At 51.1% G+C, this 25,832-nt stretch overlaps 1 protein-coding gene across 2 annotated transcripts; it reads right to left on the bottom strand.

Moving 5' to 3' along the window:
• Window positions 1-14,352: 14,352 nt before the first annotated feature.
• On the bottom strand, window positions 14,353-21,125 carry LRRC75B (leucine rich repeat containing 75B). Of its 2 annotated transcripts, none has more exons than XM_066365503.1 (4): window positions 20,934-21,125; window positions 17,990-18,118; window positions 16,489-16,604; window positions 14,353-15,119 (listed from the first exon to the last, which is right to left on the bottom strand). In XM_066365503.1, exons 1-4 carry the CDS (start codon window positions 21,108-21,110, stop codon window positions 14,594-14,596), a joined length of 948 nt encoding a protein of 315 aa, XP_066221600.1. In that variant the 5' UTR covers window positions 21,111-21,125; the 3' UTR covers window positions 14,353-14,593. The 2 variants fall into 2 exon arrangements, with proteins under 2 accessions (XP_066221600.1, XP_066221601.1); XM_066365504.1 differs by lacking the exon at window positions 20,934-21,125 and adding an exon at window positions 20,085-20,296.
• Window positions 21,126-25,832: the final 4,707 nt, after the last annotated feature.

The following is a 25,832-nucleotide window of genomic DNA, read 5'->3' as shown; positions in this document are numbered from 1 at the left end:
TCTGGGTTGGGCGCATGTGGGACTCTGTCTGCCTCCCCCTGCTTCTCACTTTGGGGGAAAAAATGTGTTCACACCTGTAGAGAGTGTTTATTACTAGAGTTTGAGACCCTGGCTAGGTCACTCAGTGGATAAATCATCATCCTGGTGTGCCAAGGTCACGGGTTTGATCCTGGTCAGGGTACCAACAAAAAGCGATCAATGAATGCACAACAAAATGGAACTGTAAAGCCAGTAGACAGGGCCACCATCACAGCTGCCTGGCCTGTGCAGGTTCGCATTTGATTCGGACAGATGACGGTAATGAAACAATGGAGCCAAGAACTGGTGGGCCATTACCTTTTAATTCTAGCTTGCACCCAGCAGGCAAGAAATACACACAGTGGGAAAACACTTCCCTTTCCATTCAGGGCTCCCAAAGCTACTGACTTATCCGAGTTTCCTAGAATCAAAGGTTTCTAGCTCACCAGCTTTATTCACCTCTGTTCTCCATCTCTCTGCAAAAACTCTGCACTAACTGGCTTCTCCTTCAGCACTCTGCCATCTTGGCTGCTTCTCCTTGCCTCCCGTGGCCTTTCTCTGCTCTCCTGCAATGCTAGTTTCAGGAACTGAGCGAGAGAGCAAGCCCCAGTCTACCCCATCTTATAGTGTAGAAATCAAAACCTTTAAGCCAATGTACAAATAAGAAAGTCTCTGATACAAAGCCACTTATCTGAGGCATAAATGGGATTCCTCATGAGAGTGCACCACCCCTATCATGCAACAGTCAGGGGTGTGGGGAAAAGCTTAATGTTGAGATCTTAGTATTAAAAGGGTGGGAAAGGCTTAGTCTTAAAATTAAGCCTTAGGTACCTGACCAGGTGGTGGCGCAGTGGATAGAGCGTCGGACTGGGATGCGGAAGGACCCAGGTTCGAGACCCCGAGGTCGCCAGCTTGAGCGCGGGCTCATCTGGTTTGAGCAAGCTCACCAGCTTGGACCCAAGGTCGCTGGCTTGAGCAAGGGGTTACTCGGTCTGCTGTAGCCCCACAGTCAAGGCACATATGAGAAAGTAATCAATGAACAACTAAGGTGTTACAATGCGCAATGAAAAACTAATGATTGATGCTTCTCATCTCTCCATTTCTGTCTGTCTGTCACTGTGTATGCCTCTCTCTGTCTCTGTCTCTGTAAAAAATAAATAAATAAAAATTAAGCCTTAGGCTATAACAACCCTGCCTGCTTACAGCCTGTCCCCCATACTCAATGCAAACTATAAGTGAGCAAACATATATATCATATTTACAAACTTATTTGACCAACAACAACTAAGTGGAACAAGTTGATGCTTCCTCTCTCTCAAAAAAAAGTTTAAAAAGAAAAGGTTGCTGTTGGGCAGATGAAATATATTATGCTCACTTTGTTAAACATGGCGCTGCCCACGTGGAAGCCTTCGCCCAGGTGATATTAATGTGTGTTGGGGGCGGGCTGTGGGCAGGCAGGATCCTTGTAGCCTGGGGCTTGGTTTTAGGACTAAGCCTTTCCCACCCTTTTTTTTTTTTTTTTTACAGGGACAGAGTGAGAGTCAGAGAGAGGGATAGATAGGGACAGACAGGAACGGAGAGAGATAAGAAGCATCAATTAGGGGCCTGACCTGTGGTGGCGCAGTGGATGGGGTGTCGACCTGGAGACGCTGAGGTTGCCGGTTCGAAAAGCCCTGGGCTTGCCTGTCAGGGCACATGTGGGAGTTGATGCTTCCTGCTCCTCCCCGGAAAAAAAAAAAAAAAAAGCATCAATTATCAGTTTTTCATTGCCGTTGCGACAACTTAGTTGTTCATTGATTGCTCTCATATGTGCCTTGACCACAGGCCTTCAGCAGACTGAGTAACCCCTTGCTCAAGCCAGTGACCTTGGGTCCAACCTAGTGAGCTTTTTGCTCAAACCAGATGAGATTGCCGCTCTCAAGCTGGCAATCTCGTGTCTCGACCCTGGGTCCTCTGCATCCCAGTCCGACGCTCTATCCACTGCGCCACCACCTGGTCAGGCCCCCACCCTTTTTGATGTGGGGTGGACTTAGTATCAGAGACTTCCCTATTTTGTATATTGGATTAAAGGTTTTGATTTCTGCACTATAAAGTGAGGCAGACTGGGAGCCTACTCTCTCAGTTCCTGAGATTAGCATTAGAGAGTAGAGCAGAGAAAGGCCACGTGGAGGAGGCCAGGAGAAGTAGCCAAGATGGTGGAGTGCTGAGTGAGAAGCCAGTGTGCAGGGAGAAGGAAGGAGATGGGGAACAGAGGTGAATAAGTCTGGTGAGCTAGAAACCTTTGATTCTAGGAAACTCGGATAAGTCAGTAGCTTTGTGAGCACTGAATGAGTGGGTTTTGGAGCCCAGTGTGTGTTTTTACTTGCCTGCCGGGTGCAAGCTAGGATTAAAGATGATGGCCCACCAGTTTTTGGCTCTGTAAGGCCAGGAACCGCCATCGTGGCCATTCACATGCAGGTTCCCATTGGATTCAGGCAGACGATAAAGAAATGGCGGAGTCGGAGGATGGTGGGCCATCCTATTTATTGGTGTCTCACCAAGACAGGCAAACCACAAAAGAAGACAAGGGAAAGGCAGAAAACCAGCTTTTCCCATGAAGGGCAAGGGATCAGGGAAGCCCCTGCAATTGTGATAGTAGGAACTGTGTGAGCCAGCTCCTGGTCTGTCCCACTTTATAGTGTAAAAAACCCAAAACCCCTAATCCAATATACAAACAAGGAAGTCTCTGATACAAAGCCACTTATCCGAGGCATAATTGGGTTCCTCATGAGAGTGCACCACCCGGATCATACAATCAGTCAAGGGTGTGGGGAAAAGCCCAGTCTTAAAACTAAACCCTAGGCTACAACGACCCTGCCTGCCCACAGTCCGTCCCCCATACCCAACACAAACCACAAGCGAGCAAACACATATATCATATTTACAAACTCATTTGACCAACAGGCTCCATTCTTTACCTACCGTCCGAATCCAATGCGAACCTGCATGGGCCAGGTGGCTGTGATGGTGGCCTTGGATACTGGCTTTACAGTTGCCCTAGCTGATTGGCCCAGCATGTAGAAGTCCCAGGTTTGATTCCTGGCCAGGGCACACAGGAGAAGCGCCCATCTGCTTCTCTACCCCTCCCCCTCTCCTTTCTCTCTATCTCTCTCTTCCCCTCCCATAGTCAAGGCTCCATTGGAGCAAAGTTGGCCCAGGCGCTGAGGATGGTTCCATGGCCTCTGCCTCAGGCGCTAGAATGGCTCGGGTTTCAGTGGAGCAATGCCCCAGATGGGCCGGGCATCGCCCCCCGGAGGGCATGCCGGGTGGATCCGGGTTGGTCATATGCGGGAGTCTGTCTGTCTGACTCCCCCCTGCTTCTCACTTTGGAAAAATACAAAAAAAAAAAAAAAAGAAAGAAAGAAAAAGAAAAAGTTTATTTGAGCCAAACTGATGACATATGCCTGGGAGAGAGATCTCAAATGCTCTGGAAAACAGTTTTGCAGCTTCTTTTATGCATCTGACATTGAGGCGGGAACATAAGATTACATGAATATGGGAAGAAGCAGGGCAGGGATTGATACCGGCTAGTTCAGGTGATGTGGTTTCATGCTTTAACAGGGGTCTCAAACTCAACTCAGCATGTGGGCCGCAGAGCAAGATCACAGCCGTTTGGCGGGCCACACTAGGTCTACAAAAGGCAACTGTTACGCAACACTTTTCTCACTGCAGTTGAAAACAAAAACAAAAATCAGTACAACATTGTTCTGCAGGCCGCATGCAGCCTGCGGGCCTTGAGTTTGAGACCCCTGCTTTAGAAGGAGGGGTCTGAAAGGGCATTTCAAAGGTGTGTTAACCTAGGTGCTCACAAACAATGGACAGGGCTTGCAGAAAGTAAAGATAAACCTTTTACTGAAGGAGTTATAACCCTGGGGTGTGGCTACCCACCTAACCTACCCAGTTAGGAAGTTATAGTCAGATCACCTTGTGAGGTTACTTTCCGCAGAACCCCTTTTCTGCTCCACAGAAACTAACCAGTGCTGGGAGAGAACCACAGGATATTGGGTAGACTTGTTTTAATATACACCAGGGATTTTGTTTTAATCAGGTGTGCTAAGGTGACAGATAAAAAGACAACTGCCTAAAAGCAGTTTATGCTTCTAATTCCCAAGAAGGGAGCAGGCCATACACAGCCTCGGGGATATACCAGGGTGTGATGGGGGGCAGGGGAGGGTATGGTCCGGAGCTTTTATTGTGGTTTCCACAGAAAAGAAATGAGTGAGGCAGGGTAGGCAGTTTTGAGCAAGTCTAGAATTGGATGTTTTGAATAAATTCCAAGGGCTCTAGACCAGGGGTTCCCAAACTTTTTACACAGGGGCCAGTTCACTGTCCCTCAGACCGTTGGAGGGCTGGACTATAAAAAAAACTATGAACAGCTTGACCTGTGGTGGTGCAGTGGATAAAGCATCAACCTGGAATGTTGAGGTCGCCGGTTCAAAACCCTGGGATTACCTGGTCAAGGCACATATGGGAGTTGATGCTTCCTGCTCCTCCCCTCTTCTCTCTCTCTCTCTCTCTCTCTCTCTCTCTCTCCTCTCTAAAATGAATAAATAAAGTCTTAAAAAAAAAAAAAACTATGAACAAATCCCTATGCACACTGCACATATCTTATTTTAAAGTAAAAAAACAAAACGGGAACAAATACAATATTTAAAATAAAGAACAAGTAAATTTAATCAACAAACTGACCAGTATTTCAATGGGAACTATGCTCTTCTCACTGACCACCAATGAAAGAGGTGCCCCTTCCAGAAGTGCGGCATGGCTGGATAAATGGCCTCAGGGGGCTGCATGTGGCCCATGGCCCGTAGTTTGGGGACCCCTGCTTTAGACTTTAAGGGTGGTCTCTAGTTTTTCAGTACCTGACCCAGGTTGATTTAGGGCAGGGGAAATAATGACTTGGTGTTTGAGAGTTAGATAGAGGTGGCTGGGGACAGACCTTGGGTTGGTTAATTTGCATATGGAAGTTGTGTACTATTTTCTTTTTCTTAATTTTTTTTTTTTTTTTAGAGACAGAGAGAGGGATAGACAGGGACAGACAGACAGGGACGGAGAAAGATGAGAAGCATCAATCATTAGTTTTGCGTTGCAACACCTTAGTTATTCATTGATTGCTTTTTCATATGTGACTTGACTGGTGCTACTGCAGACCAAGTAACCCCTTGCTCGAGCCAGCGACCTTGGGTCCAAGCTGGTGAGCTTTGCTCAAACCAGATGAGCCCGCATTCAAGCTGGTGAACTCGAGGTCTCGAACCTGGGTCCTTTGCATCCCAGTCTGACACTCTATCCACTGTGCTACGGCCTGGTCAGGCTGTTTACCATTTTCTAGGAGTTGAATTTACTTTGGGAGAGGCAGTCTTCAGGTTTAGCAAGGAAGGCCCTAATATGTCAAAACATCATAAAAATTAAATTTAAAAAAATTAAAAAATGATTAATACAAGTATTCAGGAAAGTTGTGCCTCATAAATGAGGAATAATTAGCCCTAGTCTGAGCACTGCTCTGGACTCGCCTGGCAACTCATAAAAACAAGACTTGAAAGGATCAAACTGTTTCCAGGCCAGTTAGCTGCATCCTAGAACAAAGCTCAAAGGACTTATAAAAATATAAAAATTCCCAGCACCCTACAAGGTAAAATTTACAATGTTTGGCATTCAATCAAAGATTACCAAGCATGCAAAATTGCAAGAAAGCACAATCTGTTGTGGGAATAATAAAAACAGACTTAAAACTGACACAAATGGTAGAATTAGCACAAAAGGACATCAAAACTTAACTGTATATTCAAAAAGTTAAGTAGTGGGATAGAGAAGTTAAAAAGAAGGAGGGGCGCCTGACCAGGTGGTGGCACAGTAGATAGAGCGTTGGACTGTGATGTGGAAGGACCCAGGTTTGAGACCCCGAGGTCGCCAGCTTGAGTGTGGGCTCATCTGGTTTGAGCAAAAATTCACCAGCTTGGACCCAAGGTTGCTGGCTTGAGCAAGGGGTTACTCGGTCTGCTGAAGGCCCACGGTCAAGGCACATATGAGAAAGCAATCAATGAACAACTAAGGTGTCGCAATGTGCAATGAAAAACTAATGATTGATGCTTCTCATCTCTCTGTTCCTGTCTGTCTGTCCCTGTCTATCCCTCTCTCTGACTCTCTGTCTCTGTAAAAAAAAAAAAAAAAAAAAAAAAAAAAGAGGAGGGGCACTGGCTGGATAGCTCAGCTGGTCAGAGCATAGTCCCAAAGTGCAGAGGTTGCCCATTCGATCCCCGGGGTCAGGGCACCTACAGGAATAGCTTGATGTTCCTGCCTCTCCCTCTCTCTCTCTTCCTCTCTCGCTAAAATCAATAGTAAAAAAAAATAATAAAAAAAAAAAAAAAAAAGGGAAGGGAGGTGAAAGGGTAGGAGGAAGAAGGAAAGGAGGAACTTGTATAGCTGGATGGAATTAACATCGATTAGACATTGCAGTAGAAAAGATTAGTGAATTTTAAGGCATGGTTATAAAAGCTACCTAAAATGAAACACACACACACACACCAATCTGAAAAAGAGCTATGGGACAATGTCAAGTTGCCAACTATGTGGTTAGTTGGAGTCCCCAAAAGAGAGACAACAAGGGGGTCAGAAAAATTATTTGAAGACATAATGGCACCCTGCCTGGCAAGCAATACCCAACTACAGGCTTCCTGTAAGAAACACATTTTAGTTTTTAGTTTTTAAAAATGTATTGGCCTGACCAGGCGGTGGCGCAGTGGATAGAGTGTCAGACTGGGATGTGGAGGACCCAGGTTCGAGACTCCGAGGTCGCCAGCTTGAGCGCAGGCTCATCTGGATTGAGCAAAACTCACCAGCTTGGACCCAAGGTCGCTGGTTCGAACAAGGGGTTACTCGGTCTGCTGTAGCCTCCGGTCAAGGCACATATGAGAAATCAATCAATGAACAACTAAGGTGTCGCAATGAAAACCTGATGATTGATGCTTCTCATTTCTCTCTGTTCCTGCCTGTCTGTCCCTATCTCTCTCTCTGTCTCTGTAATAATAATAAAAAAAAAGTCTGAGGATCCTTATGAAAGTTTCTGAATAAAAGGTAATTAAAAAATAATAATAATAAAATAGCCTGACCATGCAGTGGCGCAGTGGATAGAGCGTCGGACTGGGATGCAGAGGACCCAGGTATGAGACTCCAGCAAGGGGTTACTCAGTCTGCTGAAGGCCCGTGGTCAAGGCACGTATAAGAAAGCAATCAATGAACAACTAAAGTGTTGCAATGCGCAATGAAAAACTAATGATTGATGCTTCTCATCTCTCTCCGTTCCTGTCTGTCTATCCCTGTCTATCCCTCTCTCTCACTCTCTGTCTCTGTAAAAAAAATAAATAAAAATAAATAAATAAATAAAAATAAATAGATAAAATAAAATTTAAAAATGCATTGATTGATTTTAGAGAAGAAAGGAGAGACAGAAACATTGATCTGTTTCTGTATGTGCCCTGACTGGAGACCAAACCAGCAACCTTTGCATATCAGGATAATGCTCTAACCAAACAAGCTATTCAGCCAGGGCCTGACCAGGCGGTGGCGCAGTGAATAGAGCGTCGGACTAGGATGCGGAGGACCCAGGTTCGAGACCCCGAGGTCACCAGCTTGAGCGCGGGTTCATCTGGTTTGAGCAAGGGCTCATCAGCTTGAGCCCAAGGTTGCTGCCCCCGAGCAAGGGGTTACTCGGTCTGCTGAAGGCCCGCGGTCAAGGAATGTATGAGAGAGCAATCAATGAACAATTAAGGTGTTACAAAGCGCAACAAAAAACTAATGATTGATGCTTCTCATCTTTCTGTTCCTGTCTGTCTGTCCCTGTCTATCTCTCTCTCGGTAAAAAAAAAAATACAACAAAAAAACAAGCTATTCAGCCAGGGCAAGAAATACATTTTAAAGATAAAGACAAAAATAAGTTAAAAGTAAGAGGATGGAAAATGATAATACCATTGCTAACACTAGTGAAAAGAAAGCTGGAGTAGCTATATTAGATAAGTAGGTTTCATAGCAAGGACAATATGAGGGATAATAAAGGTAATTTCATAATGATAGGAATAAGTTAATCAAGTAACTATAAAAATCTTAAACAGGCCTGACCTGTGGTGGCGCAGTGGATAAAGCGTTGACCTGGAAATGCTGAGGTCGCCAGTTCGAAACCCTGGGCTTACCTGGTCAAGGCACATATGGGAGTTGATGCTTCCAGCTCCTCCCCCCTGTCTCTCTCTCCTCTCTCTGTCTCTCTCTCTCCCTCTGTCTCTCCTCTCTAAAATGAATAAATACAATAAAATAAAAATTTTTTTAAAAACTTAAACACTTCTACACCAAATAATAAAGTTGCAAAATACATGAAATCAAAAATGGATAGTAATACAACAAGAAATAATTTCAATTACAGTCAGAAAGTTCAGTTCCCCCCTCAGTAATTGATATAGCAGGTAGAAAATCAGCAATATAGTAGATTTGACCACTATAAGTCAACCTGACTTTTATTAACACTACCCAGCAATAACAGAATACTCATTCTTCTCAAGTGTACACAGACCATTCAACAAGATTCAAAAGCCATATTAGCCTGACCAGGCGGTGGCGCAGTGGATAGAGCTTCGGACTGGGATGCTGAGGACCCAGGTTCGAGACCACGAGGTTGCCAGCTTGAGCACGGGCTCATCTGGTTTGAGCAAAAAAAAAAGCTCTCACCAGCTTGGACCTAAGGTCTCTGGCTCAAGCAAGGGGTTACTCGGTTTGCTGAAGGCCCGTGGTCAAGGCACATATGAGAAAGCAATCAATGAACAACTAAGGTGTCGCAATGTGCAATGAAAAACTAATGATTGATGCTTCTCATCTCTCTGTTCCTGTCTGTCTGTCCCTATCTATCCCTCACTCTGACTCTGTCTCTGTAAAAAATAAAATAAAATAAAATAAAAAATCCATATTAACTGTGTTGCCTGACCACTGTAAAATTAAATTAAAAATTATTAACAGAAAGATTCTTGAAAATCATTAAATATTTGGAAACAAAATAACACACTTCTAAGTAACCCATGGATCAAAGAAGAAACCAAAAAAGAAACCAGAAAGTATTTTGAACCAGCTTGAAAATGGAAACACCAAAATTTATAGAGCGTCACTAAAGCAGAATTTAGGGGTATGTTATAGCACTAAACATACATATGTATTAGGGGTAAAAAGATCACAGATTAGTTTCTCAACTATAGTAATTTCAGACAAGAAGAAAAGAGCCAATGAAGTCTGGAAGAAAAGAAATAAAGATCAAAGTAAAAATTGATGAAATAGAAAACAGAAAGCAATAAAGAAAAATCAAAAAAGAAAAATCAGTGAAACCAACGATTCTTTAACAAAATCAATAATATCGGTAAACTTCTAGTCAGACTCATCAAGAAAGAGAAAAAAAAAGACAATTACCAGTCTCAGAAATGAGATAGGTGATTACTACAAATTCCACAAATATCAAAAGGAAATATGAACAATTTTATGCCAATAAATTAAAAAACTTAGATGAAGTGGACAAATTCTTTAAAAGACCCAAAGTACCAACACTCACTCAAGAAGAAATACCTAACCTGAATAGTCTTGTATCCATTAAAGAAATTGGAATTGGACCCTGGCCAGGTACATCAATTGATTAGAGCATTGTCCCAATACACCAGAGTTACAGGTCATATGTGCCAGTCAGCACATAAACAGGAATCAGTCAGTGAATGCATAAATAAGTAGAACAATAAATCAATGTTTCTCTCTCTCCCTAAAATAAAAAAATAAAATAATTTTAGCCTGACCAGGCGGTGGCACACTGGATAAAGCATCAGACTGGGACACAGAGGACCCAGGTTTGAAACCCCGAGGTGGCCAGCTTGAGCCCAGGGTTGCTGGCTTGAGCAAAGTGTTACTCAGTCTGCTGTAGCCCGCCCCCCCCATGAAGGCACATATGAAAAAGCAATCAATGAACAACTAAGGTGCCGCAATGAAGAATTGATGCTTCTCATCTCTCTTCCTTCCTGTCTGTCTGTCCCTATCTGTCCCTCTCTCTGTCTCTGTCACCAAAAAATAAATAAATAAATAAAATAATTAAAAAAAAAAGAAATTGGAATTGTAGTTGAAAACCTTCACACAGCCTGACCAGGTGGTGGTGCAGTGGATAGAGTGTCGAACTGGGATGCGGAGGACCCAGGTTCAAGAACCCGAGGTTGCCAGCTTGAGCCCGGGCTCATCTGGTTTGAGCAAAGTTCACCAGCTTGGACCCAAGGTTGCTGGCTTGAGCAAGGGGTTACTCGGTCTGCTGAAGGCCCGCAGTCAAGGCACATATGAGAAAGCAATCAATGAACAACTAAAGTATCGCAACAAAAAACTGATGATTGATGCTTCTCATCTCTCTCTATTCTTGTCTGTCTGTTCCTATCTATCCCTCTCTCTGACTCTCTCTCTGTCTCTGTAAAAAAAAAAGAAAGAAAGAAAGAAAGAAAACCTTCACACAAAGAAAACTCCAGACTCACATGCCTTCACTCAGGAAAATATTTAAGGAAGAAACAATATCAATTCTATACAAACTCTTCTCAAAAGATTGAAGAGAGGAGAATATTTCTTTTTTTTTTTTTTTCTATTTAGGGGAGGGGAGAATATTTCTTAATTTGGTCTATGAGACCAGCATTACCCTGATACAAAAACCAGGAAAAGAAAAAACAAAACAAAACAGGAAAAGATATTTCAAGAAAAAAAAAACCACATTGAGATACCACTATCCAAGAGAATAGGAATTATATGTTATGCAAAAACTTATACGTGACTATTCATCACAGATTTATTTGTAATAGATAAAAATGAACAACTCAAATATCCACGAAAAGATAAGTGGATAAATTGCAGTGCATCGATCCAGTCAAATACTACTCAGCAATAAAAAAGGAACTATTGCCCTTTTCCTGGTGGGGTAGCTTGGTTGGTTAGAGCTTTGTTCTGAAGTGCAGAGGTTGCTGGTTTGATCCTTGGTCAGGGCACATACAGGAACAGCTCTATGTTCCTGTCTCTCTCTCTCCCTTCCGCTCTCTCTAAAATCAATAAAATAAAATATAAAGGAGCTATTGATACATGCAACATTGTGGGATTCTCAAGAATTATGTTTAGTGAAAGAAATCACATAGAAAAGAGTGTACCTGTATGATTCCATATATCTAAAACTCTAGAAAATGCAAACTAATCTATAGGGACAGAAAGCAGACCAGTGATTGCTTGTGGATGGGGATGGGCAGTAGGCAAGGAAGGAACCCTTACCAAGGGATACAGGATACTTTTGAGTGTGATGTTTGCTGTCTTGATTGTGGTGGTAGTTTCACGGATGTATATACAAGTCAAAATGTGTCCTATTGCACACTAAACTTGTAGAGCTCGGTATGTCCGCTTTAATGTGGAGCACTGTATCTTTTCTACGTTTCCTTTCGATACTCTCAACATCTCAGCAAGGCAGTTCAGGCTCGCTGAGGCTGAGGCCCTGACGGGGGAAGGCACCTGTAGCTGTCCTAGCCAGTTTGTCAGACGTGAGCATCAACCCTGCACTCCTGAGCACAAGGCTGGGCTTTGTTCTTCCACACCCACTCCTCATTAGTCCCTTTGAGTCCTGGGAGAGGGTAGGACCCAGATCCTCACTGCTCACAGCTGGAGGTCTGCTTCCTGCCACAGGATGGCATCGTGGTGGTCTCCTGCCTCAAGTGGCCTCTTGGGAAGGGGCTTGCCCAGGAGTTCCAGCGAATCCTGGGCCCCCGGCCTATGAGAGAGGCAGCATCATGCAGGGTTCGCATCGCAGACTGAAGCCAGGCAGCCTGGCTCACATCCCGGCTCCTCCAGTTCCCAGACTTTGACCTTGGACAAGTCACTTAACCTCTCTCTGTCTCAGCTCACTCATCTACAAAATGGAGGTGATAATAGTACATACTTCCTTCAAGTGCAAAGAGAATCAAAGGAGTATAAAGCTGATGAACAGTACCTGGCCCAGAGAAAGGAAGTGCTTGTTAAATAAATGGCCTCAGCCCTGCCTAGTCCCGAAGGTTTGGGCTCCTGCCATTCCTACTCAGAGATCCCTGGGTGGAGGCCCTCCTGACACTGACGAGCCCGGGACCCCCCTTGAAGCAGGCACTTTCCAAACCTTATGTCATCCTCACTCCATCCAGCAGGATGAGGGGAGCTTGGTGTACCTAGTTCCCAAGATGAGGAAACAGGCCTTGACACCACCAGCGGGTGACGCCTGTCTGCCTCCAAGACTGGAACTAGGTCTGGAATGGCCCGAGAGAGGCCCACCTGCTGCCTCCTCCTCTGGAACTTGGGTCGGAGCCAGCCCGGCGGGCACTCTCTGCCCACCAGGCTGTGTGAGTCACGAGCCCCTGCTTCTTGGAGTGTCTCTGCCTGTAGAGTTGCCTCATTGGTGGTTGTGAGGCCCCGATGTGAGGGTCCCTCGAAGGGGCTGTGGATACCTGCATGGCAACGAGGCCAACCCTCTTCTCTTGAGCTGTTTCATGCTCCAGCTCGGCTGTTGCATCGAGTATCTCCGTCCAAGAGGCGGGGAGATTGAGACCAGCTGCTGCCGCCTGGATTCTCCCAGAGCTCGCCTGGCTTCGCCCAGCTCAGGTCCTCGCACCATCCTGGTAGGAGTCTCTCCAAGAGGTGACATTCAAGGTTTGTGGGCTGAATTCGGGCCAGTGGTGGGCAGGGTGCTAGGAGAGCAGTGGGAAGCAGGGAGCTTGGCACTTCTCCAGCAAGGAGTCATAGAACACAGCTGCCTGCGAGCAACAGCAGCCTTATCAGCCTGCCTGGCCCAAGGCCGGCTTCCCCATTATTCTCCTCTCCACCGGCCCCTTCCACCTCCCACCCTGCTTCGCCTCACTCAGGGGGGCCTCAGCCCCATGTTCCAGGGTGGCGGCACAGGGAGATGCTTCTGTGGCTCCGGAGCCCCGGGGCAGGCGGCCTGGGAGGGGCCTGACCCCAAGGAGAAGACAGACCGAGGCCCCGAGAGGGGAGGGCCCGGCCAGGTCTCACAGCGAGGCAGGAGCAGGGCTGGGCTGACAGGGTGCTCTCCACGCCCTTCCCTCCACCTCCAGATCAGGGTCCCTAGGAAAGTGCTAGACCAGCAGCGCCTGACGTGAGGGTGGGCAGGCAGCAGAGAGAGGGGGCTCCTCTTCCTCACTGCCTCCTGCCTGGTCCTGGGACCAACACTCAAATCCTCACCCTTGGCCATTCCCTCTGACCCAAGAGGCTGCTGTCCATCTAGCTGGCCTGAGGATATGCCATAGTCCAAGCCGACTCAGTCCCCTGGTCAGAGCAGGTGGGCTGGGGTACATAGGCCCAGGGCTCCGCCTTCTCAATGGCCCGTGGGGCTCCCTGTGCTGTTGGGTCTTTCCTTAACCAGCAGGATCCCTCTGTCCCCAGACCTGACCTCCTGACTCTGTATAGGAACCTTAGACCATTGGCATCCTCATTCCGTGTCTCAGTTTCCCCCTGGACATCTCTAAATTCCTTTTGTCTCTGCCCTGCCTACACTTAGTTGGGCTGAACACTGCCCTCCACACAGGGCTGTGAGGGTGACCGTGGTGTTAGGCTTCTGGCCCAGAGCCTGCCCCAGTGGTGCCTCGGGGGAGGGAGAGAGCCCTCTACTGGGAGCAGGCCACCTCTTGGGCAGCCTTCAGACTGCTCAGCCCCAGAGTCCCCTGCTGCTGGCTGTGTACACCTCTACTCCATGCATGCTTTCTTGTTGGGGGTCCCCAACCAGGGAGGACTGTACACATGGGACCCCAGGGCCTGGAGGGAACACACAAGCTCTCCATCTCTGGTCTCTAGACTGATGTGTCTCCTAACTAACCCTATGGAGTTGCCCACTCACCAAGCACAGGAGGTCGGGGGCAGGAACTAGGGGCAGTGGACAGTGCTGGGCCCTGTAGGAGGCGAGCCTTGCCTCCTGTCAGCGGTCCTGTGCCCAGCCTGAGGGGCCCTGGGCTCCATTCTGAGTTTGGTCCCTCTCTGGGCTTCCAATCTGCCCCTCCCCAGCCCTGCCCTAGCCATGCCCAGACGTGAGGGCCAGGTCTCTAACGCCCCATCCCACAGATGGACTTTCCCCCTGAGCCTTGGTCTCTGCCCAGGGAGCACCAGGAGTGAGGTCAGTGTGAGCGGGGCCCCTCCCTTCTGGGTGGGCATGGCCCCTGAATACTTGGCGCCTCCCTCTCCCCACCCCAGCAGCAGGGCTGGCGCTCAGTGTCCATGAAGCAGAAAGGCTGAGGCAGAGGGAGCACCACCCTTTATTGTGGGGTCTGCAGAGCCGGTGTTGGGCCCCTCCTGCTAAGGAAAGGCTGAGACCCAGCCTGGGCTGACCACACAACCTCTGATGGGCCTTTCTCCTTCCACCCCCTTAATCCCAGGCTGAGCACTGGATCTCTGGGCCTCTGGGGGCCCCTGGGCCTCCATCACCCCTATCCCATGTGCTTGGGAGCACTGTCAGTCAAGTAGGAGCCAGGGTGGGGGTGGGTCACCTGGTACAGCAGGCCTGGGGCTCAGACCCGGGCCCAGCAGCGGCAGAGCCCCAGGTGGAGGTGGCAGTGGTGGCCTCGGCCGCACTGCCCTCAGGCTTAAGGTCTAGGCCCTCATAGATGGTAGGCAGCGAGGTGCGCTGGCTCAGCCGCCGGCGCAGGCCAACCAGCAGGGGCTGAGGCAGGGAGGCCACGTCCACATTGTTGCCCAGGTCCACCCAGGCCAGCACAGGGAACTTGGTGGTGTCCTTGATGGCCTCGGTGAGCTCGCGGGCGGCAGCCCGTGTCAGCCGGTTGCCATTGAGCAGGAGCTGGGTGAGGCGGGGCAGCGTCCAGAGGCTGGGCAGCAGCAGGTGCAGCAGCTCATCACTCAGCCCTGTGAAGCTCAGGTCCAGCACCGTGAGCCCAGTGCCCTGGCGGCCCAGGTAGCGCGCTATGTGCTGCACATCCCGCGTTGACAGTGGGATCCCTGAAAGGTTCACGGTCTCCCCTGCTGGCAGAGTCTTCTGGAGGCTGCTCTTGAGGCTGTGGGAAAGTTGCAGGTGGGATGGACTGAGCAAGGTTCCCATGGCCCAGGCAGGCCACACTGGCCAAAGACAGTGGCCCATTAGGCAGCCAAGGAGGTGAGGAGGCCCAGTCCAGCCAAGCTAGGATCAAACTCCTACCTTCTACATGGGTAGCCATGGACAATGCTTGGAATCTCTCTGAGCCTCAGTTTCCCCTTTGGCAAAAGGGGACCTAGCTGTTGTGAGGACCAAATACATACCTGTTAAGGCTCCATGAGCTGCCATTATAAAACCTACTGTGTACCTGCATTGCCATACCTGCCACAGTTATGTCTCACTTATTCTAGTGCCAACCCAGTGGGGTAGGAGTAATTATTGCAGTCTACAAAGGAGCAAATGGATGCTCAGAGAGGTGACGTGTCTCTTCCACGGTCGCGCACGACTAAGTGGGGAGCCAGGTCTCTAAGGTGCTCCAACTCCTGAGCCCGCACTTTTTTTTCAACCCTTTGTGGGTAAGGATAGATATTCCTATGAGGGTGACAGGGTACAAGCCTTGGAGGCCCAGGGTAGCTAGAAGGGAAGGGAGGTGTTGGAGGGTATAGGGGGACTGCCGTGGGGAAGGGCTCTCTGTGTTCTAAGCTGAAAAGCAAGTTTAGAGAATGAGGAGGTCCCCTGCTGACCCTGGAACCCCCTCTAGGTCTCTTCTGTCATTTGAACATGGCCTAGTAGGCAGATAGACCTGCCTAGGGGCTGAGAGCACCTGCCATGAGAGGGAGCACCGCTATGGGCTCCAGGCTCAGCATGAGCTGCCAGGCTGGGGGGGCAGGGAGAACACCAGGGCTGTGGTTCTGGGCCTCTGGGGTGAGGGGCCTGTGGCCGGTCCCTGGGCTGTGTGGCCGTGAGGCGGTGATGGAGTAATGAGAGGAGCACCGTGAGCCTTAGGCTGGCGGTGGACACCTAAGCCTCAGGCAGCCTGGGGCAGAATTCCCGAAGGGATGCAGGAAAATCAGGGCAGGCTGGCCTTGGGCAGGCCGCTGTGCCTCTCCCAGCCTCAGTTTCCTTCCCAGTAAAATGGGACCCCTAACCCAGAACCTGTCTCCCTCACAGCCTGTCAGCTGCTGAGGCTGCCTTGGTCCAGGGGGCCAGGCCCAGTGGCAGGCAGAGACCAAAGCCTTGAAGAGTGACTAGCAGGAGGTGGGTCACACAGAGAGTGCGGCCTGGCTTGGGAGTATCTGCTGTCACTGGCCACACTGGCCGCCAGGGTTGGGGCATGATGCCGATAAGGGTGAGCCACCACAGGGTAGGGCTTTCGCACCAGCCTCTTTCTGAGAAAGGCCTGGGAAGGGACCCTCGGGCGTGAAGTGAGGCTGGGGCTGCATTCCCCTTACCAGTTCTGGGTCTTCTTCCGGGGCAGGGTGGGCCCTCGCTGCCGCTTGGAGTGAGGCGTGAGGTGGTAGATGAGCTGTCGGCAGATCTTGTCCGAGGACTTCCAGAGCTCATAGTCCTGTAGAGGGACAGTGCTGTCAGGATGAGGCCACCCCCCCCCACCCACCCTCTGGGCCCTGGGGATCCAAGTGTGTGGTAGAGCAGCGTCATTCACCATGGATCACTGAGCTGCCCACTGGTCTCCCCTGCCCACCCCCACCCAGCCATGGCCTGGCACAGAGCCAGGGGAGGCTGCCTGCTGGGAGCTGGACAGGCTGGTCTGAGGCCCGCAGTGCCCGGCGGGAGGAAGCCCAGACAATGGGCCCTTGTTCCCTGTCCTCGGGCCCAGGGCCAGCATCTTAGGCTATCAGCCGGCTCTCTGCCCACCTCAGCGCTCCCCAGGGACTCGCCACAGGGGAGGCCGGACCAGGCCCCTCCAGGGAGCCTAGCTCCACTGACGCCACCCCCAGAGAATAGGAACAAGCCAGGTCAGCATGCTCTTCTTCCTCTCACTCACCAATCTAGACCCTGCCTGTGGGGCTGGGAGGGTTAACATGCCACAGCACCACCACCTGCCTCTCTCCTGGTCCTAAGTGGGCCCTTTTAGAGCCCAGCTGGGGCAGAACACAGGGCGCCCTGCTTTCCACAGGCTGGCACCAAGCACGTGTTCTTCATCCAATCCGTGTGCACACAGTGGCGGCAGCCGCCCTGGTCACTGTGAAGGCTTTAGGCCACCTCAGAACCCTGTGACAATGGCAGAGAGATGTTGGAGGTCTGGAGCTGGCAGGGCTTGTAGCGGGCAACCTTGTTTCACACAGGACTTTCCGAACCTAAGGAATGGGGGCTGGGGGCTGGCCACAGGCTGTGTCAGGAGCACAGCACCTTCAAGGATCATGGCAGGATGTCTACAGATGCCATCGGAGCAGGGTTCTGGGCAGACGAGGTGCATGTAGGGAAGAGGTTATAGGCTGCTGGTGGCAGATGGCAGATGCCACTCAACAGAAGAAGGGGCTTGCTGTGGCTCTTGGTGCTGTGGGAAGCAGTGAGCACTTGTCTCCATGAGTATCCATATAACATGGTTATATTTGGAGGGGGGAGGGGGGCTCTCCTCTGGCTTGAGAGTTTGGGTCTATCAGCACATTTGTTAGAACATTTTGTGTCCCGCAGGGTCCCCATACCACTTCCTGCCTGAGTCTCAGGGCCTGGTGCATAGTGCTGTTATTCAGGAAACATCTACCTAACACACAACTTTTCAGGGTTGGGAAAACACAGCTCATACTTGCCCCAGCTGCTGGCCAATCTAAACCACTGAAACTGGCATCATGTCGCACAGAGGGGCAGTGACCTGCCAATGGACTTGCAGCACGCCAAATGAGGACCCAGGCTCCTAGCTGCCAGCCCTGGGCTCTCCAGAGCCCTATCAGCCATACTGTCTAGTCTGAGGTCCTTGCCTACTAGCCTCACCGACTTGGGGCACTGCAGGTCCCGGGCCAGGTTCACAAGCAGGTCATGGGAGATGGGGTCCACCAGATTGATGAAGGTCACGTTCCTGTAGAGGATGTCAGTGAGCAGGGTCCCCTCGAGGCCCAGGTCCTGTGGGTAGTGAAGAGTTGAGTAAACCAGGAGTTGGGCTATCCTTCTTCAGGCCCCTCCCAGCCAGCCAAAGCCCCCTCACGTCCATTGCTCCCTATCCATCTCTCTCCCTAAGGCTTGCTGGAGTCTCCCCACAGGTGGCAATGGACCAACTGTCCAGAGGCAAGTGGATCTTTCAGATGAGGAGAGAGTCGGCCCAGCAGGGGCCTCAGAGAGGCAATAAGCAGGCCCTGGAGCCCTTAGACTGGTTTCTTGGAGGTGAGACACCATGCTGTGACATCTTGCCTGCTCTGGGGTTGGGTTTGTCGAGGGTATTCTTTTTTTTTTTTTTTACAGGGATAGAGAGAGTCACAGAAAAGGATAGACAGGGACAGACAGACAGGAACAGAGAAAGATGAGAAGAATCAATCATCAGTTTTTCGTTGCGAGACCTTAGTTGTTCATTGATTGCTTCCTCATATGTGCCTGGACTGTGGGCCTTCAGCAGACCGAGTAACCCCTTGCTCGAGCCAGTGACCTTGGGTACAAGCTGGTGAGCTTTTGCTCAAACCAGATGAGCCCGCGCTCAAGCTGGCGACCTCGGGGTCTCGAACCTGAGTCCTCTGCATCCCAGTCCGCCGCTCTATCCACTGCGCTACCGCCTGGTCAGGCTTGAGGGTATTCTTTGGGGCTCCTCAGATGACCCCCAAGGCTGCTGTCCTCCAGGATTCCCTTTGCCCCTTTGTGTCTTCCGCCTATTCCCGCGTACCTTCAAGCTTTGGCCACCATCTATTTGCCCACAGGTCCAGACCCTTCCTTTAGGGGTGGGCCTCTCTCCCAGCTCAGACTGAGTGTGTTCGTCTCCTGCCCTGAAGCTGGCCTCACTGTGCCTCAGCTCAGTAAAGGGTATCACCATCCCCAACTTCCCAGAGGCCATGAATCACCTTGCACTCTCTCGCCCCTCCCCGCCCAGCTCTCCCATCCCTCTGCTCAAGGAGGGTCAAGTCTCATCCTCCAACAGCTTACTCACAGGGCACCTGGCCTTCCAACACCCTTCCAGTTCCGCCCTTAGGCTGCCAGAGTGGCTCTATGAAAGGCAGAGTGAGCTTTTCCCTTAATCCCTTTGGTGGAGACCAAATGCTCTTGAAGTGTGGTATCAGATTCAAGCAAAATCTGCAGTCTTCGAACTCTGTGAAGCCTGGCATCTGCCCTCCCTGGCCCACCAACCTCCTGTTCCTGTCTAGCTTCCAAGTCTCTCATCCCTTGCATAGATCCCACCGTCAGGTCCCTGGCTGTTCTGCCTTCAGTCCTTGACACCGTTTCTCGCACAGTCCTGGTTTGACACTAAACAACCTTTTAGAGGTTCCAGTTAGAGGATATACTGACAAGCTGATGGGACAGGCACAGCTGGCAGGGACCTTCAGAACATATGTGGACCCCCCCAAGCCAAAGGGTGATGTGTTCGGTGCCCAACACCCTGTAGACACAGGAAGACAGGCCAGGGGAAAATGTACAAAGGCCATAACTGCAGAGTCCCTGTGGGTTATGGGAAAGGACAGGCCTTCCACTGAGCCTCGAATCCCAACCTCTGGGACATAATGGGGCAATCAAGCTGGTGCCACAGTGCCCAGCCACAGTGCCCAGCTAGTGCCTTGGGCTCCAGGGTGCCATCCCAGATAGGGATCTGGGCCTCTGGACAGTCTGACTGATTCACTGCTGCTCTGTCATTTGCATTTTAAACATCATTCATGTTCATGTCATAAATGCCAGCTAGGGGGGATCCAGAAGGGAGGGGTGGCTGGTGAGCCTGGGCTGACCCAGACAGGGCCTCAGACTGCAGCCTGCTTTCTGCTGGTCTGGACAGCTCCTCTTAAAGGGCCAGCCCCACCTTTCCAGTCTGCTGGGCCCAGAGAGTACAGCAGGAGAAGCAGGAGGCTGGAGGTTGGGCTGTGGCCTTGGCTGTTCCTCAATCTGCTCTGTGGCTCACCACTTTTCTCCAAGCCTCAGTTTCCATCTCTAGTCATCCACCTGCAGGACAGACATGCACGACTGATTTCAGCTTACAGGCTGGGGCATGACATGGTGGCAGCTGCTGCAGGGGTTGAGGATGTGGGCAGAGAGGCAAGTGGCCTACCTAGTGTAATGCTGGGACCAGAACCCAGGGCTAGGGCAACCTTGGGATCTGGGACTCAGGTATATGGTGTGTGTAGGACCAGAGCCCCGACCTGTCCAGATGTGGTGTGATGTACAGAAGCCAGGGGTGTGTACTCAGTGGGTGTAAACTGCCCTTTAGAAGGATGGGTGATGGGTGCTGGAGCTCTGTCTGGGCTGCCAGGGTATCAGGGTGAGGTTGCACCTGCTGACCAGCTGGGCTGTTGCTTCCCAGGGTCTCACCCTGGAGGAAGGGAGAGCTGAGGGTTTCCCATTGCTTCTCAATACATGATGCCCACACTTGCCACTCCTCCCAGCACCCCCTCCTTTCCTGCCAAGGCCTGAATCTGGGCTCTTAGCTCCTGGCTTGGAGCACCCTAAACACACAACTGACCCCAAACCCCAGAGGCACGGACACTCACCTGCCCTCTCCTCCACACTCACAGTCCTCCCGGCCTCAGTGGCCCTCACTCTAGCTTCCTGCCCTCCTTCCCTCCCTCGCTTTGTCTCTCGCACAGACCAGATTTCCCACTCCTGCATCCAGTCGTACCCTCCCCTGGGAACCCGCCCGGCCTGCATGCCCGTCCGGGGCCAGCCCTGCCTCCCGGCCCCTTCTAGGACCGCTGCCCGCAGCCCCGGGCCCCTCCCTGGCCTCCAGCTCCGGCGGGCCCGCTCCTTCTCTCGCCTGGCGCAGGAGGCGCAGCAGCTGCCGGGCGCGCTCGGGCTGCCGCTCGCGAAGCGTGGACTGGATCTCGCGGAGCCAGCGCACCCGGCGCTCATAGGGCGCGGGCCCGCACCCCGCCGCCGCCCCGGCCTCGGAGTCTGCCTCGGGTCCATACCGCCTGCCCAGCCGCGCCCCCATGGTCGCGGCGCGGCGGGAGCTCGGAGGGCGGGAGGCCAGACCGTCTGAGCCCCGCCCCCGGCCCCGCCCCTGGCGACGCGCAGAGTGGGGAGCGCCGGGGGCCGAGGCTGCGCATCCCTGGCGGGCTAGAGCTGGTGAAGGAAATGGAGAATCTGCTGGGGCTGTGGAGCTGCCAGCACTTGGTTTGGGGGATCTCACTGGAACAGAGGTTCCCGCCAGCGCTAGACCACGCTCTGGAACTCTGTCGCTCGCAGGGGGAGTCGCTGAGCCCGGCCAGGACGAGGTGGCTCTTGGCGCCTCTAAACCCTTCTGGCCCCAGGGCTGTCTGTGGAACTGTCGCGTTGGCGGTGCACGGCGCGCTGGACTTGAGTCAGGGCGCGGTGGATGGGTGTTCCCGTTTGCCCGCCTTAAGCAGTAACAGGACCTGCTTTCAGGAATCACCCCGGCAGAGAGCAGTTGTAGTATCTGACCCATACACCCTGCTTGGACAGTCCTACAACGACAATTATTTACTGCCCCTCCCTGCTTGGCTGAGGACTGCCCTGGGCAGGCAGGGTGGAACCGGCCCCCTTGACGCAGGCCTCTGATTTCAGGCCTAGAAGATAAACGGGATGAGGAATGCTGGTTAATGGTTAAGCTCCGCACTGGACAGACTGGCATGAAGCCAGCTGCACCTGCCCCTGACTTCAGGTTTTCCTGCCTGACAGGGGCGTGGGGGGGGGGGGCGTGGGAGAAGGGTGAGCCCTGGCTCTTCCCAGGACCAGGCTTGAGCTAGAGACCTCTGCAGCTCAAGGAATGTCCCCACTTGCTGGGGTTTCCTCAGCAGGAATCTAATCTGGGGCCTCCATTGGAGGCCTGCAGCTCCTACCCAGCTCTGGGCTCCTCACGTTCCTGGAAGAAGGCATTTGGGGCACTAGGCTCCAGCTCCCAACTGGCACAACAAAGAGGGCATGTCCAGACTGATGACCGGTTGCTGTGCCTGGGCACAGGTGCAGAAAGGGTGGTGGGGAGGTGAGTGGAGACTGTCCAAGGGTACGTGGTGAGATGAGGCAGAGTCAGGCTCTTTCCACTGCGTTCAGCACTGCCTGCCCAGGAGTGTGTCTGGAGATGGGGTGTTGGGCTGAGCCCCTGAGAAAAACCAGTGTCCTCATCCCCTGACCACCCATTGAACCCCCACCCCTGTTGTTGCCTGGTTGGGCACCCCCATTGGACCTGTTCCCAGGACTTTTTTATCCTGGGCTCTCTTCTTTCCCTGAGACTGCTGGCTGGACCCAGAGGCCTCCCCTCCCCCCTCCCGCCTCTATAGCCAACACTTTCCTGGGGCCACCCTGGCACCACAGGTTTCCTCTTTGGCAAACCTGCATGCCTGCCTGGCCTGCCTGCCCTTAGGGCTGTCTCTAAACTGACGTGGTGGTGACAGGGCCAGAGACTTAAGCAGCAGCCCCAGAGCCCCAGGGACCTCTCAGACCCCCTGTCCAGAGCTGGCAGCCTGGTAAGACACTCCTCCCCTCCCCCACACACTCAGGACTGAAGCCAGAGCTGGGATGACTTCCAGATCCTGACCATATCCTTCCAGACGTTGAGCCAGGCCTGGACATTGTCACCTAGATTGTGAGAAGACTGAGATGGGGGGGTGCAAGGTGAGGGGAAGGAAGGTTGAGCCTCGTGTCATGAAGGGGGCAAACCAGGCATAGGGGGATGCCCAGAGCTGAGATTCCTCTGGAGCCTACCCTTCACCCCCCCCCCCCTCTGTGTCCCTTGCTGGGAGATTCCTAGAGGACATTTTTCTAGGACAGGAGGGCAGGTGTCATCTGGGTCCAATCCCTAGATGTGTTTTCCTCAGCCTCCTATTGGCGGTGGTTGAGTTGAGCTGGCCCTTGGGGACTCTTTCTGGCCTCACCTGATTTGGGCAGAAGCCCCCAGAGCCAGAGCCCTAACATCAGTCACTAGCCTTCATGTGTATTTAACTAAAGGCTGCTGGCCCCACTTGCTGGATTGTCCTGGGTAGGACAATGATCTCATTCTGATTGTCCTGTGTTTGTGGAGACCCCATGGGGTAGGGAGCTGTGAATTTGCCCTCTTAGCCTCCAGGTCTGATGTTGAGGTTGGGGTGGGGGGCGGCTTGTAACAGTTCTCTCAGGGTAACTTTATTCATTGGGAGCTAGAGTGTCAGGGAGGGAGACAACCAGACCCCAGGCCCTTCTGGGGCAACCAGGAAATAAGGAGCAGTGACAGCCACACCTTTGACTTCCCAAGCTGGTGGACACTCATTTGGTGGCCCAAATGGAGTTACAAGGGAGTCAAGGTTCAGATGACTCAGCAAGTGGGGTGAAGGGCTGTGGCTGTGGATAGAACTAGACCTGTCCTCCCTTTGGGGTGTGAAAACATAGGCAAAGTAGGTAGCTGTACTAGTTTTCTGTGGCTGTCATAATAAATTATCACATTTGGTGGCTTAAAACAACAGAAACTGATTCTCTCCCAGTTCTGGAGGTTAGAAGTCTGAAATCAAGGCGTCGGCAGGGCCTTGCTCTCTCTGAAGGCGCCAGAAAAGAATCTCTTTGTGTTTTCCCAGAATCTGGTGTTGCCAGCAGTTCTTGGCTTTCCTTGTTGGCAGCTACATCACTGCTTCCATAATCATCACATGGCCTTCCCTCTGTATGTCTCTTTTCACATGGCCTTCTCTTTTTTTTTCTTACAGAGACAGAGAGAGTCAGATAGACAGGGATGGAGAGATGAGAAGCATCAATCATTAGTTTTTCGTTGTGCATTGCGATACTTTAGTTGTTCATTGATTGCTTTCTCATATGTGCCTTGACCGCGGGCCTTTAGCAGACCGAGTAACCCCTTGCTCAAGCCAGCGACCTTGGGTCCAAGCTGGTGAGCTTTTGCTCAAACCAGATGAGCCTGCGCTCAAGCTGGCAACCTCGGGTTCTTGAACCTGGGTCCTCCGCATCCCAGTCCGAAGCTCTATCCACTGCGCCACCGCCTAATCAGGCCACATGGCCTTCTTATAAAGACCCTAATCATTGGATTCAGAGCCCACCCTAATTCAGTGTGACCTCATTTTAAGTAATGACAACTACAAAGACTCTATTTCTTTTTAATTTTTATTTTATTGATTTTAGGGGGGGGGAGAGAAACATCAATTTGTTGTTCCATCTATCTAATGCATTCACTGGTTAATTCTTTGTATGTGCCCTGACTGGGGACCGAACCTGCAACCTTGGTGTATCAGGGTGATGCTCTAACCAACTGAGCTAGTTGGCCACGGCCTGTGAAAGCTCTTTTCACTAATGAATCTTCTGTGGCTCTAACCTGAATCCATCCTGTCACCTGACAGCCATCATTCTTCCATTCAGTGATGATCATTGAGCACTGTGGACACTTCAGAGACTAAGACAGACACAGGAACAGCCACCCCACAGAGATGGGGAGTTGTCCCACACTGCAGGAGCACAGAAAGGCACCTGACCAGGAGGTAGAGGAAGGCTTCCTGAAGAGGTGACACTGAAATTGGGGTCTGAAAGTAAGAGTGCTTGCTTGAAGTCCCAGCAAGAAAGCTGTGGGTAAACCACACAGAGGAAGGGGTGGAGCCCAGCAACGCAAGAATTCATCCGGAGGGCAAAGGGTGCCTTTGAATGGTTTTCAGTGGGGGAGGGGCCGGCGCGGCAGAGCAGGCTGAGCGCTGGGGTTGTAGTAGGGAAACCATCCTGCGCTGCAGGAAGGACTGGGACCCTGAGGAGGAGTTGCCAGGTGAGAGGGGGTGGCCCAAGGGGAGAAGAGGAGGGCTCAGATGTGGCTTGGAGGGTATGTAGAGGAGAGGCCACTGGACGGGGCCAGTGAGGATGCGGGGTATCCTGGGCTAGACTCTGGCTAACGTAACCGGAGAGGTCTGGGGAGGTTAGTTGTTTAGCTGAGGCTTGGGCATGTCAATCTGAGGCCTCTGGAATACAAGGTGACAGGATGTTTGATCAGGATTTAGCTAGAGAATAACTGAGTCCAGCTTTCAGCGATGAAGGAGACAGAGGGTAAGAAACGCCCAAACCTGTAAGAATTTTTATGAGTTTATTTGAGCCAATCAGATGACAATTGCTAGGAAGCAAAATCTCAATGGATTGAGAAAATGCTCCGATAAATGGCGGTTTTACCACTTAATTTTTATTTATTTGTTTGTTTATTTATTTATTTTTTCATTGATTTGAGATAGAGAGAGAGAAGCATTCACTTGTTGGTTCACTTAGCTGTTTTATTTAGTTGTGCCTGCGTTGGTTGCTTCTCGTATGTGCCCTGACCAGGGCAATGCTCTATCCAATTGATGCGCTCAGGGTGGTTACAAGAAATTCATTGGTGATTGATTAGAGGAAGCAAAGCAGGGAAAATTTCTGGGATTAGATAAAAAAATAAAACAATTAGACACCTACTTCTTTTACATAGGTGGGTATAGGGTAGTTAACAGTAAATGACTAACAGGGTAATAACAATAACGGTAATAACAGTGATGAGAGGCTCTGCAGTCTCCTGCTCTGGTTGGAGACTGTGCCCTGCGGGGTCTGGAAAAAGGAAATTACCTCGACAAACCAAAAGTATGTGATTGTAGTTGCAAAAAGACAATAGACCTGCTCAGTCAGGGTAAAGACTGATGACCTATGTTAAGAAGGATGCCCTGGGCCATGATTATCTGCCTACTCCTTTTAGACCACCCTGTGTGGTTTCTTTTTTTTC

Source organism: Saccopteryx leptura, chromosome 2, assembly GCF_036850995.1.
Source record: "Saccopteryx leptura isolate mSacLep1 chromosome 2, mSacLep1_pri_phased_curated, whole genome shotgun sequence".
NCBI lineage: Eukaryota > Metazoa > Chordata > Mammalia > Chiroptera > Emballonuridae > Saccopteryx > Saccopteryx leptura.
The sequence above is the reverse complement of the archived record's forward strand: the minus strand, read 5'-3'. Positions and strand labels throughout refer to the sequence as shown.

Bases quoted from the DNA above. Each gene is read 5' to 3' on its own strand.
- LRRC75B (XM_066365503.1), bottom strand. From the start codon at position 21,110: ATGGGGGCGCGGCTGGGCAGGCGGTATGGACCCGAGGCAGACTCCGAG. The intron at 18,119-20,933 runs GCGAGAGAAGGA...CACTACCCACAG, and splicing joins TGCTGCGCCTCCTGCGCCAG to GACCTGGGCCTCGAGGGGAC. The intron at 15,120-16,488 runs GTAAGGGGAATG...ACTTTCCCACAG, and splicing joins CGGAAGAAGACCCAGAACTG to CCTCAAGAGCAGCCTCCAGA.